This window comes from Arvicanthis niloticus, chromosome 5, assembly GCF_011762505.2.
Source record: "Arvicanthis niloticus isolate mArvNil1 chromosome 5, mArvNil1.pat.X, whole genome shotgun sequence".
Lineage (NCBI taxonomy): Eukaryota > Metazoa > Chordata > Mammalia > Rodentia > Muridae > Arvicanthis > Arvicanthis niloticus.
The window spans coordinates 64788983-64804475 of record NC_047662.1 but is presented as its reverse complement, the minus strand read 5'-3'; the positions used below and the strand labels follow the sequence as shown (position 1 = coordinate 64804475).

General features: G+C 36.4%; 1 protein-coding gene across 4 annotated transcripts in view; it reads left to right on the top strand.

Annotated features, from left to right (window-relative positions):
* The window catches only part of Cntln (centlein), a 240402-nt gene that overhangs the window by 134816 nt on the left and 90093 nt on the right, over window positions 1-15493 (top strand). For all 4 annotated transcript variants that reach the window (XM_034503722.2, XM_076934700.1, XM_076934702.1 and 1 more), the window contains exon 13: window positions 12229-12329. In XM_034503722.2, coding sequence (XP_034359613.1) covers window positions 12229-12329 — 101 coding nt within the window. The remainder of the gene's footprint in view (window positions 1-12228; window positions 12330-15493) is intronic.

Genomic DNA, 15493 nt, shown 5'->3' with positions numbered 1-15493 from the left:
GTATATTTCTGTATCATTACATGTATACATCAGGAAGGTGTAGCTTATGTTATATACTACATATGGGTAATTTGCTAGGCAGGGGGAAAATGAGAGGAAATAATGAGCTACTCTGTTTACTAGGACCTCATAATTTAGCATTGAGATATGAACAAAAATAAATATAGCAGAGACATAAAGCAAAGACACATATTTTCTACTTATATTAAAAAAATATCAAAGCAGAATTCCTGAGAAATGGTGATACTTTAAACTGACAACTGCAAATTAAGTGGCTATGAAGTTACTAATAGGACTCCATATAATATGGCAGTTCATCACTTGAATGTATAAAATACAATCCAGATGTGATTTAATTATAGGGATTCACAATAACAATTGATAAAATGCATTATGAAATGTGAAAAATTAGTGTATGGAACATTAATTAAAAGTACTATTTAAGTACCTGTCATAAAGGACTGAACTAAAAGGAAATATCTAATTTGCTAATAGTAAAATACATTTCAAAGTTAAAGAATATATTCAATCCATATATAAATAAAAATAAATTAATATATTTAAAATATATAATACATATTAATGTAATTTTTAAAAATACATTTTTATTAATACATTTTTTAGAAAGTATAACTTTGCATTTTAACTTTATCAACTTTGACTAAGTGACTTAAATAACGTATTTGTTTCTCATAGATATGGAGGCTGTTGAGTCCAATATCAAGTTGTCAGTGGGAAGGGCCTCTGTAAATGCCTTCCTCTTAACTCACAAATGACTGCCTTCCTTCCCTTTAAAAAGCTCTCTGTCCCTGCATGGAGCCTAATTCCAGAGTAAGTCCCATTTGCAATTAATGCTTTGATTTTAATTTCCGGTGGGCACAATTTAAACTTAATACAAGACTGCTTCCTTAAGTATAGTTAAATCAAAGAATTTTAGGCAAGGTATCCAAGAACCAAGAGCTAGCCAAAAGTGCTTCACTTTCTAAAATTTATTTGTTTATTTAATGTGTATGGGTATTTTGCCTGCATAGGACTGTTTACCACATGTATCTAGAGGCCAGAATAGAATGTCAGGAGTTAAAGATAGTTGGGTACCTCCAGATGGAGCAGGAAACTGTAACCAGGTCCTTTGGAAGAACAGCAAGTACTCTTAACTACTGAGCCATCTCTCCAGCCTCATGATACCTTGAGTTTTACAAAAATTATCACCACTACTCAATTTTGATCAAACCAAAATTGTCTCTTTTTTTTTTTTTTTTTTTTTTTTTTGTGGGTCAGTCTCTTTGCTTCTATCTACCTCTTCACTTCCTTTCTTGTCAGCTTTCAACCCTATGGTATTTTAGGCTTTATGATATACTTAATGTATGTATTATTTTCTGTCAGCCTCACTCTCAGAATCTCATTTCTCCCCACTCTTATTAATCTATTTTCTTTATATCCCGATCAAAGCTTCTCCTCTCCTCTCTTTTTTCAGTTCTCTCTCTTCCCTCCCCATTTTCTCTCATCCTCTCTTTCTCCTCAGAAAGGGGATGCATCCCATGGATATCACCCCTCCTTGTCATACCACCTTGCAGTAGGACTAGGCCCACCTTCTGCTACTGTAGCTAGAGAAAAGGGATCTAAAGGCAGGCAACAGACTCAGAGACAACCCGTGCTGCTGCTCCTGTTAGGAGTCCCACATGAAGTGCCAAGGGCCTAGGTCCATCCCATGCATGCTTTATTGTTGGCGGTTCAGTCTCTGTGGGCCCCTGTAGGCTTAAGTTAGTTGATTCTGTATATTGTCTTGGGATGTCCTTGACATCTCTGGCTCCTTTATTCCTTCCTCTCCTCTTCCATAGGATTCACTAAGATCTGCCTAATGTTTGGCTATGCGGTTCTGTTTCTATCAGTTGCTGGGTGTAGTTATGCTAAGTGCCTGTCTGCAAGTAGAGCAGAATATCATTAATAGTGTCAGGGGTGGGCTTTCTCTCATACTGTGGTTTTCAAGCAATATCATTGCTTGGCCATTCCCTCAATTTTTGCTCCATTTTTACATCTACCTATTTTGTAGGCAGGAAAAATTGTGGGTCTAAGGTAATATAGCTGGGGTGGTGTTCAAGTTCATCCAGGGGAAGTATATTCTGCTTACAGTAGATGGCCATTTCAGGTTCCACATCCCCCATTGTTAGGGTCACCCTCAAAAATTCCTGGGGGTTTGCATTCTCCTAGCTTTCTAGCTAGTTGCAGAGATGCCTCCACCAATTTTCATTCTCACTCAGAGCCATCTTTCTCTCACCGTTTTCTTAAACCTGATTCCCATCCCTGTTTCCCTCTTAACCCCCTCTCCCACCCAGTTCTCTCTCTTGATCCACCTCTGATGACTAATTTTCCCCTTTCTGGGTGAGTTCAAGCATCATCCCTTGGGACCTGCTTATTACTTAGTTTCTTTGGGTCTGTGGATTATAGCATGGTTATTCTGTACTTTATGGCTACTTTTCACTTATGAGTACATCCCATATATATCTTTCTGGATCTGAATTCCCTCACTCAGGAATATTTTCTAGTTCCATCCATTTGCCTGCAAATTTCATGATGTCCTTGTTTTTTTAATAACAATAGTAGTTCCACTATGTAGATGTGTAGCAGGATATTTTTCCACTACATTTGCAATAAAGCTAGGATAATTGGGGAGGAACTAATGTGGGAGGAGCAAAGAGTGGGAAGGAGAAGAAATGATGGAGACTGGAACAATGGAGGAGGACGAATTGTTTGATAGCAGTCCTGGGTAACAATTTATATCTAAATGTTCGGTATTGGGTAACAACTCTATTGTGTGGGCCTCTTGTTAATTGAGCATTTCCAAATATATAAATCCTTTGGTTAATTATTAAGCCTTGAGAGTCTCATGTCTACCATGAGCATGACGGGTATTGTCTGGGGTTCAGCCGAGCTTTATGGAAACAACTTAGGGGATTGGAAGAGCCATCCCCCATGCTCGTATCTCATGGGTGCCAGTGCTGGTGTTTCTAGATAGCTGGAGCCACAGTCCAGAGCCAGAGGAAAATGGCGGTTGTCTGGGAACAAGCTGGACTGGGTGCCATTTTTTAAACATTACCCGCAACATAGATAAACCACATTTTCTTTATCCATTCTTCAGTAAAGGGACATCTAGCTTGTTTCCAGTTTCTGACTATAATGAATAAATCTGCTATGAACCTAGTCCTTGTGGCATGGTAGAGCATCTTTTAGGTATTATACCCAGGAGTGGTACAGCTGGATCTTGAGGTAGAACTATTCCCAATTTTCTGAGAAAGCACCAAATTGATTCCCAAAATTTGTGAAATTGATTTACAATTTGCCCTTCCACCTCCACCAACAGTGGAGAAGTGTTCCTATTGCTCCACATTCTGATGGATTTTTGTTGCAGAACCATTCCTGCATCTCTGGTGTTAAGCCTACTTGATCTTGGTGGATGATGATTTGATGTGTTCTTGGATTTGTTTTGCAAGTATTTTATTGAATATTTTTGTGTCAGTGTTCATAAGGGAGAGTGGTCTGAAATTCTCTTTCTTGGTTAAGTCTTCGTGTGGTTTAGCTATCAGGGTGACTGTGGCCTCATTACTTCTGTTTCTATTTTGTGGGATAGTTTGAGGAGTATTTCTATTAGCTATTCTTTGAAAGTCGGGATAGAGTTCTGCACTAAAATCATCTGGTCCTGGGCTTCGTTTGTTTGTTTGTTTGTTTGTTTGTTTGTTTTAGGAGACTTTTGATAATTGCTTCTATTTCCTTGGGGTATAGAGGCCTATTGAAATTGTTTGCCTGACCTTGATTTAATTTTAGTAAGTGGTATTTATCAAGGAAATAGCCAATATCAAGAAGCCAGTATGAGATCTCACTAATTTCTTTATGAAGGCACTTAGGCTATGAATTTTACTCTTATTACTGTTTTTGTTGTATCCCCTAAATTTGGGTATGTTGTGCCTTCATTTTCATTGAATTCTAGAAAGACTTTAATTTCTTCTTTTATTTCTTCCTTGACCCAGTGGTCATTGAGTAGAGAGCTGTTCAGTTTCCATGGGTTTGTAGGCTTTCTGTTGTTTCTGTTATTGTTGAAATCCAGCTTTACACCATGGTAGTCTAATAAGATACAGGGGGGTTATTTCAATTTTCTTGTATCTGTTGAGACTTGTGACCAACTATATGGTCAATTTTGGAGAAGGTTCAATGAGGTGGTGAGAAGAAGGGATATTATTTCATGTTTGGGTGAAATGTTCTTCAGATATCTGTTAGGTCCATTTGACTCTTAACATATGATAGTATTAGTATTTTTCTGTTTAGTTTCAGTCTCAATGACCTGTTCATTGGTGAGAATGGAATATTAAAATCTGCTTATGTGTGGGGTTCAAAGTGCGGTTTAAGCTTATTAATGTTTTTTTTTTACACAAATGTGGGTACCCTTGCATTTGGGGCATAGATAATTAGGGGAGATCAGTAGTAACATAACTTTGAATTCTTAATAACTTTCATTCAACTTAAATATATGAGTAATTTTATCCTATATTATAGTTACATATAATTTTTATTTTAGGAGTCTTTTGGTCAGTTTTAATTATTATCTAGAAAGAAAGTATAGTACATAAAAAGTGACAGTACTGCTTTGTATTGGGGGTTAAAAGTTAAGAATAGTAAGCCACACTTTGAATGTTTTATAAAATTTAGTAATAATTGCTTAAGCTACTAAAACTGAGTATCTGGAGACTCAACCATTATTCCCCCTGCAAATAATATTTTTGGTTTTCTTGATTGTACGTGTGTGTGTGTGTGTGTGTGTGTGTGCGCGCACGCGCATGCCCACATGTACATATGAGAGAAGTGAAGATTTAAGACTTCATTTTTCTAACATGGTAAAAATAAAATTCTTAGAAAACACTATCTTTTGACATATTTTATGAAATATTTTTAGCTAACCACTAATATATAAATTAATGATAATTTAGTCTTGTTTTATTTATGTATTTTCATGAATGAATGTATGTTTGTACGTATGCATGTGTGTGAGTGTGGTGTATATGCACGTGGGTGGTTTTTGCACATACTATGTTTTGGTGGTGTAGTGTGACACTATTCCTGAGATGACTTGACCAAATATCTAGTCATCCTAGAAGACCTCAGTCCAAAGTAAGAATAATATGAAAGTCCAACTTGGTGGGCTACTGAGTTTTACTGGGTTTGCTTACAGGAATATGGATGAAGAGCTGCTTATGGGGGCAGAAATGACTTAAAAAGAGCTGAATTACTAAAAGACCACACAACATGGGCAATGGCTCACAACTGTTGCAATCCTGGAGCACACTGCACAATTTTCAGGCCATTTGATAGGGAAAGTGTTTTTTCCACACAGCTCAGTTGGTCTAAGCCTTGTCTGGGTGTCTCCTCTGGGTTAGTTTCTGCAACTCCCAGGCAACTTGACTACTTTGAACATGTCTTTCAAGCAATCCTTACAGCGTATATAAGATTGGGTAGGGAGGGTCCTAGAGCATCTGGACAGTTGGGTCCTCAAGCTATGAATAGTTTAAGTACTGTGTCTTAAGGAGCTGGCCTCAGAAATGGAGCGTATTGTATCACTGTGAAGGAAGTAGCTATACTGCAGGTGTGAATGCAGCCAGAGGAAGGTGTTGGGGGCCCTGCTATGTCACGCTCCACCTCATTCACTTGAGACATGTCTTTCACTGAGCCTGGAGGTAAACAGGCATCCAGAAAATCCTGAGAATTTTTCTGTCTCCACTTCACTGAGCCCTGAGATTACAGGCACAGGAGCCAGATGAGGTCCTCAAGCTTGTTCCACAAGAGCTATTTCACAGCACATGACTTGGCACTATTTAATACATTCACGAAGCCTAAAACTGTGCTCTTTAATTCCAAAGTGTTTTTATGATCTCCAAAGGGGACCTCAGACACATTAATTGCCGTTGTTTTTCTCTGTTGCTTCTCCCCACTCCTACCAAACACAGCCTCTTTCTTCTCTGTGGGTTTGCCTATTCTCAGTGCTTCATACAAACAAGATTTGTTTGTTCATACAAACAAATACTATATTTAACATTTGTATCAGCCTTTTTAGCATAATATTTTGAAGACTAATCTACAATGTGATATATAAATTTTTTATTTTGTTTATACATTCACCCATTGGTGGGCAATTGGATATTTGGTTTTCTGGTCTTTTGGATGGGGATATATATTTCCCTAAACTAGAATGGAATGGCATGGAATGGAACGGAACGGAATGGAACAAGATAGAATTGAATAGAATAATAAAATAGAATAGACTTGTTGAATCACATAATAATTTTCTCTTCCTTCCTTTCTTCCTTCCTTTCGATTTTTATGAGTTAGATAACTCATTTTATACTCCAAAGTCAACTCTTGATTTAATGCAAGTATAAATTTACAGGAGTAAGCAATGAAATGTTTAGAGAAGCATATAGGAAAATGTCTTTGTGACCTTGTGGTAGGTTCAGGTTTCTATATGGAATAATTAATATGAACTAAAAGTTTTTAAGGTGGACTGTATGAAAATCAGGAAGAACTGCTCACTGGAAGATACCATAAAGTGAATTTTTCAAAACCCAATACTTTGGAGTGACAGAAGGTGTCTGTGGGGGAATATCCAGGAAAGGACTAGTATCCATAACATACAGATAATTACTATGAGGAGAATTTAAAAGGGATAATAAATTCTTTTTTTAAAAGAAGAAAATACATATGTTTTGTGAAAGAGAACATTTGATTGCAAATATGCATGTGAATTGTTCTCAGTTTGATTTTGAACATTTTCTTCAGTGTCTTTTGTGGGAAGCCTGCAGCCTTGCAGAGCTTTCTTTGTTGTTGAAAGTGCAGTAATGCTCTCACTATTCATCTAAGAATTGTTTCATCTGTACCTCACAAATTCTGAAATACTGTACTTTAATTTTTGATAAGTTCAAAACATTTTCTAGCTCCTCTTATATTTTTCTCTGAAATAAGTAAGTTTGAAAAAAAAACATTCTGTGATATTTGTTGAAATGTAATAGGTAAGAATTGATTCAATACAATCTCTATGGATATGACTAAGGTTCTACAGTGGGGAAGAAAGATTGGTTTCAGCCACATATGCAGGCCGGGAAGATGCGAATTAACAACTGAAGAGCAGAGTTGGATCACTGGATGGAGAATTACTAAGAGAAAAACATCACAGGAAGAGGGAGTAGCTAAACAGACCTAATGGAATGTTTGCTAAAGACAGCCCAGGTGCTGAGGGAGTGAGTCGTGGAGGGTGAGGAAGCATGGGGAAGAAAGGCTTCTGCCAAGCTGCACCAGCAGGGTATAAATCTAATACCAGGCTTATTAAATGCACGGCAAGTCTACAAGAAAATTCAGGAGGCAGTCTGAAGTTCAGCCAAGCAGATTATCTTTATCTGATGTAGATTCTTTCATTTAAAATACTTCAGGATTTTTCAGACATCCCTCTGATGATGGTTTCCCATTCTCTGTGCCTAGGTCATAGAAAATGCTTCGGATTATTTATATTTTTTAAGGCTCACTGCACATAGCATGAAGTCTTTGGTGATGGTTAACTAATGTTTATCTTCCTGTTCTTTGAATGGAATGTTTTATGTCACCAGGACAAGTTTTTCTACAAGTGTCTTTCAGATTACTCTGCATCCAGAGCTGAGAAGAAGTGTATTTGATTTTTCTCTATCAAGCCATACTGCTTCAGTATGTTGTGTTATCAGCTAAGAAAATAAGAATCTTCATCTGAACTAAATCACTGTGTGCGTAACTAGACTTGTGTCTTTGTATAGTCCCCCTGTTTGTAATCTTCCTGAGAGGATGCCGTTGTATTCATGGGACCTAAAAATTTAAAACCCTTATATATGTTTGTGTATGTTTATTTAAACAAAAGATACACATATGGACATCAAACTGTAAATTTAATTATTTAAATAATTATCCTGGGGAAAAATAGAGACTTTTTTTTAACTTACGAATTTTTCATCACTTAGAAAGATGGCTCAGGAGTTACACTCAGTGTGTACTGCCCTCAGGATTCCCTTGTATGAGTTCTTAGTATAAATTTGGGAATTTAGAAGAGTCTTGGAAATCATTTACTTTGATATAATAGCAAAATGAACATCCACATGAATGAAGTTCTACAAAAAGCTTCCTGAAGAAATGAAGGTTTTTCAGTCTCTTGGGGTTTCTATTGTGCGATAAAACACCATGACCAAAAGCAGCTTGAGGAGGAAGGGGTTAATTTTGTTATCACAACACAGAGATCATCAAATGAAATTTCAAGGCAGGAACTCAAGGTAGGAATGAAGTGAGGTCCTTGAAAAGTGCTGTTCTGGCTTGCTTCTCATGACTTGTTTAGCCTGCCATACTTCACCTAGGTCCACAGGTGCCATTGCCCACAGCAAGCTAGGCTCTTCCACAACAATCTGTAATCAAGAGCTTGTCCCATCTGCTGGCCCACAGGGCAGTTTTGTGGCTGCATTTGCTTAACTGGCATTCCCCTGCCCAAAAGACTGTAGCTTGGGTCAAGCTGACATAGAAGTAGCCAGGACAACTGACCTCTTGTCAACTTGACACACAAACACATCACTGTTTATCTGGAATGTTTCTCATTTGTTCCCAAGATGGCATGTTAATATTAGTATTAAAATATGTCTGTTCTTTTGAGCAGGGGTACTAGTTTGCCATTACTGGGCTTTGAGAAAAATCTGATACCTCCACCTCCCTTTTCCTGAGGTATTTTTAATCTTGTGAAAGAAAAATTGTGATACTTTGCTTTTCATGTGTGTCCTGGGGAAGTGGATGATGGAGTCCAAAGCTGACTATGAAGGAAGGCTTCATCCCCTCTGACCCCCAAGCTTGTGTCCTGTCTAGCATAACAATTTGGTGTAAATGTACATTGTCATATATTCAAAATAAAACCTATGTTAGTTACAACAAAACAATGTTAGACTTTCTACTGATTGAATTATTGAATTTGATATTCACACTTGTAGATAGAATATTCTTATGATATATGCAATGTGTTGTACAGCTTTGTCAGATGAAGCAATGAAAATACCATTATACATTTTTGTTTAGATGTTTTTTGAATACAATATAGTGATTATAGGTGTGTTAAAATGTAGTTGAACAACTCGATACATGATCTGTGGGTATAAGTATGAACAGGAGTGTGTTCTGTTCATGCATGTCTAGGTACACATCTCTGTAAGAGTCAGTGAACATGTATGTACCTACATCTGTGTTTGTGTGTGTTTATTTTAACAAAGGAAAGCACTTAATCAGGCTTACCATTCCAGAGCATTAGAGTCCATGAGGGCTGAGCAAAGGCATGGCAGTAGGAACCACTGAGAGCTCACATTTCAAACCACAGACAGAGGCAGAGAGCATACTAGGAAGTCTTTGAAACCTTAATCCCACCCCCAGTGACACACCTCCTTCATCAACAGCCTATTTCCTAATGCTTCCCAAACATTTCTACCAACTGGGGACAAGTACTCAAATGTATTAACTGACGACGCCATTCTCTTTTAAACCACCACAGAGCTGTTATGTTCCAATATTCTGAAGCCAGTATATCTGGCTTAGGTATAGGTATCCTTGGCTACTTTAAGTCTTCTCTTATTCTTGCTATTAAAAGTTACCTACTCTTACATTGGGGCCTAAATCTCCTTTTAATGTTCAGTAGTATTTCATTTTTATAAAAGTATGTGCTGTTCTTTTATTTGGCGTATAAATTTTTTATTTTATTCTGGTTTTCAAGTAGCTTTGAATATGTTTGCTTGTTTACCTTATAAATTTGATGATTTTCTTTATTAGAAGTATTTCTTATTTCTCATTATCATATCTTTTTCTAGTGGGATTTATTCATGTTTTTAATGATGGCATTTACTGAATTTTTTTCTTCTGAATGATTCCCTTGAGCATCTTTTGTAATGCTGGTCTAATGACCATGAGCTCCCTTGCTGTCTTCTTATCCTGGAAGTTCCTTACTTGAAGCAAAACCTGCTGGGTACAATAGTCTTGGATGAAATTATTTTCTTTCAGGACTCAAAATACATGACACAATGCCCTTCGGGTACTTAGAGACCCTTCAAAGAAAAATGCCATGGTCTCATGTCTTTATGTGCTACTCTTTTGCAGATTGTAATACTATGTCATGGTGGCCGACTTCTATGGTCTCGTGTTGGTATTCCTTCTAAGCTCCAACCAGCAGTTACCTACCAACAGCCAGATAGGTCTAACTTGCTATAAAAGGGACTGTTTGGCCTCTCTGACTCTCTGACTCTTTTCTCTCACTGAACCCCTTCTACCTCTCTCCCCTTCTCCCTCTACCTTCTGTCTTCTTTTGTTCCTGGCCTGCTTCCTCTTCTTTTTCTCTCTCTTCTCCTTCTCTGCCTCCTCTCTTTCTCTGCCTCTACTTCCTTCTCAACTCCCCTTTCCGTGTCCCCAAATAAAACATTTCCTTTGCTTTATAAAACACACCAATATTTATTTGAAGTTCTAAATGTTTTTTATACTGGGATGTCTGTGTCTTCCTCAGGATCTGGAAAGTTTTTTGCTGTTATCGTATTGAACAGGTTTTCTATGATCCCAGCCTGTAGTTCTTTTCCTTCCAGTATGTCAGAGATCAGGACATATAATTTTCAAGTGTATTTAAAAGCTTTCACATTTTTTCTCTTCAAGCTGTTTTAACTTCCCTTACTGTCAGTGGTTTCTTTCTGACACTAACAATTCAAAAGGTCTGTCTTCAAGCTCTGTTATTTTACTTTCTCTTGACCCAATTTGTTTCTGGGACTATAGAGACAAGTTTCTCATCTCCTCTGTAACTCTCTAGTCTCTTTCAGATCCCGCATTTCCTTGTTTCGTTTATTTGTATGTTGGGATCATCATCTTTAATACTTTAATGGTGGCCTCCTTAAGTGACTTTCTCTTGATGATCCCTTGGGAGGCATCAGTCAGTCCTGGGTTTGATTTACAGGACAGATTCTCATACTCCCCGAGGCTAATGTTCCACCATGCTTTTTTGAGTTTTTTGTTTTGTTTTGTTTTGGGGGGTTTTTTGTTTGTTTGTTTTTTGTTCTTGTTTTGTTTTTCCCCTTGCATCATGCTGACTTATACTGCAGAAACAGGATTTTTCAGGGGTTGGAGTGGCTGGCCAGTGAGTTCTGGGCATCCTCCTGTGTCTGCCTTCCCAGCACAAGTGTTACAAACACACACCACCCTCTTTATACTCTTTACACTGTGAGAAATAGAAGTTGGATCCTTTTGATTGTATAGCAAACACATTACTGACTAAGCTATCTTCCTAGATCCTGGAAGATGATGCTTAATAAAATTAACTAGAGTGTCATGTACTAGACTTCATTATGACATTTTCAAATGTAAATGAGTGAATCCTCTTTGTAGAGCTGCGTCCCTTCCCCTTCTGCCACTCTCCCTCACCAGCTGGACCCTTCTACTCCTTCTCTGCCTGTAGCTTCCTGTCCATGGTCATGTCACATGTGTACTACTGCCTGTACTCCTTCCGTCTCCCTTCCTCCCTCCCTCATCTCCCCCAGCAAATTTCTCCCTCTTGTGGTCTCTGTTCTAGTGTTGCCCTGTGTTGCCCTGTACCCACTTATAACACCCTTCCCACACACAAATAGTTCTTTAGCTGGTCATGATGTTATGTGTTAATAATTCCAGCATAGAAAGACAAGACAAAATTGTGAATTCAAAGTTCAGGCTATATATTGAAATATATAAATTTATAAATTTGAAATAGAAGTATACTTATTTATTTATATAGTTATATAAATTTAATATATCATATAATTTAATAGTAATATAATAATAAATATACATTTATATATAAATATACAAATATTTAAATAAATATATACATAAAACATAAATATATTTGAAATTGAAATATGTAAATATATTAAAAATAACAAAAATTTTAAAATTAAAGTTTATATTTTATGTATTTGGGATATTTGTTATAATGCAGTTGATAGTTTGTACTAAAAAACTGCCTTCATAGAAATCAATTTTTATTGTGGATGAAAATTAATGAATATATGAAACTACTATATTTTGTTTTTAACTTACCATTTCCTACTTTTCAGTTGTATTTGCTACTTTTTAAAAATTGTGCTGTTCATTAACTTACACATTTTATGTAATTGTTATTTGTTCAAATTTTCATAGGATGAATCTTCAAGATGAATTGGATGAGCTTAAAATGCATATGTCTATTGATAAAACAACAATACAGGAATTGAACAGGTGCATGGCAGAGAAAAGAGAAGGTAAGTTTTTAATTAAAATAAATCTTTAGCCTTATCTAATTTTTGTTTCAATTTAAGAATGTTACTTAATTTCTCACTTTTCATACCATTTTGATGATTTATCACACAAGTTTTATGTCTCATGAAAAAAAATCAAATATAATGAATTCCTAAATATCCCACTTTGAACAGGCCAACAGTTTCTTAAACTTTTGAACAGCACATGTGAGATGGCCCAGCTGCCATTGCTGGTGATGCACAGGCCTAGTAAGCTAAGTCCAACCCAGACCCCAAGTAAAGGCGGAGGTGGGGGAAGCCTGCAGTCCTCAGTACCTTCCCCTGAGCCTCATATATGGACCGTGAGCCTTCACAAACACACTTGCCTCTCCCCATTTAATTTAATTTAATGTAAACAAAAATTTGATAAGAGTAAAAGAGAATTAATGTTATTGTTCAGTGACATAGTTACACTTGTTCATGATATTATAATTGTGTTTAACATTGTTGATTCGCTTTTGTGTGTGTGTGTGTGCCTATTATAAGACTTTGAAAGTACTTAGTTCTAATTTTATGGAGCCTCCATCTTAAACTTAGGAGAAAGCTTTGTTCATTTCATATGTGCAAACCACTGTGGCCAAACTGTCTCATGATGTGGAATGCACCCATGTTACTGATTTAAGATTGTTCCTATATTGAAAGTGAAGTATTTACTGTGAAACTTCAGTATCTCAGTGGAAGAAGCAAGCTTCCTTCTAACTTCTGCCACCCAGCTGTTGTCACCACACCTAGTGACTGTTTCTGATGAACTCCTCCTCTGGCTTTTTCTCAGTCATCATTATTGACTCAGCCTTAAATATATTGTTAGTGATTTTCCAAAGCCAATATTTTAACCTTTTTAGTTTACACTTTTATTTTCCATCAAAATATGTACTAACTCCTCTAGCTTTGGAAACATGGTTCCTTGTTTTCATTTTGTCTTCTTTGTCAGGATATTTTCTGTTTCCTTCCTACTGAAATATATTCCCACTTCCTCTTTAACTATTGGGATCCTGAAGAGCTTATTGATTTATTGTTCAAAATAATTGTATCGTTCTGAAAACAAAAACATGAGTAGATGAATTTGAGCGATGAGAAAGACTCAACTGAAGAAAGGAAAGGAAAACTTGAGCCCTCACAATTCATTGTGAACATCCTGGAGGGATAGTTTATTACACATCAGTGCTTATTGCAGCACTGTGCATAGTAGATAAGTTAGGGAAGAAACCTAAGTGCCCGACATCAGAGGATGTGGGTGGACAAATGTGGTATTTGCATACAACAGATGTTTTTTTCAGCCTTAAGAATGAAGTTATGTTGTTTGCAGGAATGTGGAAGAAACTAGACATTAGATGTAAATTAGGTCAGTCTTAGACACACATCATATGTTTTTATTCATTTGTGGCTCATATATATATATATATATATATATATATATATACACACACACACACACACACACACATATATAGCCTTACATACGAATATATGCATATAGTCTTATCTATGAATATATGTGTGTGACATGTATGTAAACATAAGGTCAAAGGGCACTAACAGAAGCAGGAAGCAATAATAAGAGAGAAAGGAACTTATGAGGAACTGTGATAAATATGCAATATCTACTTAGAGGTAAACATTTAAAAAAAATCAGAACAATTGGACACTCCTACAAGTTGTGCTTTGCCATGTCTTACTGTGTCTTGTTTTGTCCCGATTGTCTGTTGTCTTTTGAAGGCCTGCTCTTTTCTGAAGCAGCAATGAAGTGGAGTGACTCTGAGTTGGAGGGAAGGTGGGGGAGGGGAGGAGTAGTGAGTGGAGGGAAACTATATTGTATTGTATATTGTATGGGAAAACAATCTACTTTATATTAAATAAAAAGAAAAAAACAAGGAATAATGTGGTAGAATTAAAGAATATATTAAAATAGCAAATAATGGGAAAGCCATTTAATAAATAACCCTGTTGAAGTAAAGATTTGAAAAGGTCTCTAGTCAAGCTGACTATCTAAGCTGCGGTGGCTCTGCCTAGCTCAGCCACCAGGTTTTGTGGCCAGAGGCCACGTGCGTGCTGCAGCTAGAAACGGCCAGCCAGAAACACCAGCCTTGCCACCCACTAGATGCCAGCATGGGAGATGGCTCTGTCAATCTTCCACGCTGTCTCCTCAAGGCTGGGCAGTGCCCAGGCCATCCCGCCATCCATGCGGGCCCAGTAAGAAAATGAGACTCTAATGCTTAAATATTAATCATTATGTTTGGTAATGCTCAATAACAAAACCTTCATACAAAGAGAGCTGTTTCCCAATTAGCTAACCTAAATAAAAGTTGCTACCCACGACTGCTCACCATACCTGCATGGCTCTCCATCCTCCTACATCTCTTCGCTCCCTTGCTCTTCCTCTTCCTTTTCCTCTTCTTCTCCTTACTTCTCCCACCCTAGCTCCTCCTACATAACCCAACTTGAAAAAAGTATTTGTGATACTTCAAATAAGAAAACCAGCCAAAAAAAAAAGAAGAAGAAGAAGAAAAGAAAAAGAAAAATGTATAACTTGGCTGAACTGAAGGTGGATTCAGTCAGGCACAAAGAAAGTAAAATAAAGAAATGCAATGCATGCTAAAAATTATGGTAAATTAATATGTAAGGATTTGAAATGGCAGAAAAATATATGTTCCATTACTAAAATAGATATATAAAATGCAGTTGGTTATTTTCTGCTAAATTATATTGTTTGTAAAATTTTTGTTTTAAAATTGATTCACAGATCAAGAAAAAATCAAACAAAGTATTACTTCTTATCAATATAAGTATTAAGAATAGAAAAAATAACGTAAGTTTTAATGATATTAGCCATTGATATACTTAGCATACTATAAAAATTAACACATACAATTCAAAGATAAAGTTATTTGTTCATTTGTCTTAATGCAGTTTGGACTGTAACACTTTTGCATTTTCTCATTTAATATAAAAATTTAGCCTGTTCAATGCTAAATAATTTTATATTTAATACCAATTAACAGCAAACTAGTTTTATAAAATAATAATAAACACACATTTTAGGATGTTTACCAGTTATTGTATTTTGCTATTAAGTATTTCAAATAAAGTTAGTTGAAATTAAATTAAAAGTGCTAAACTTAATATTCATA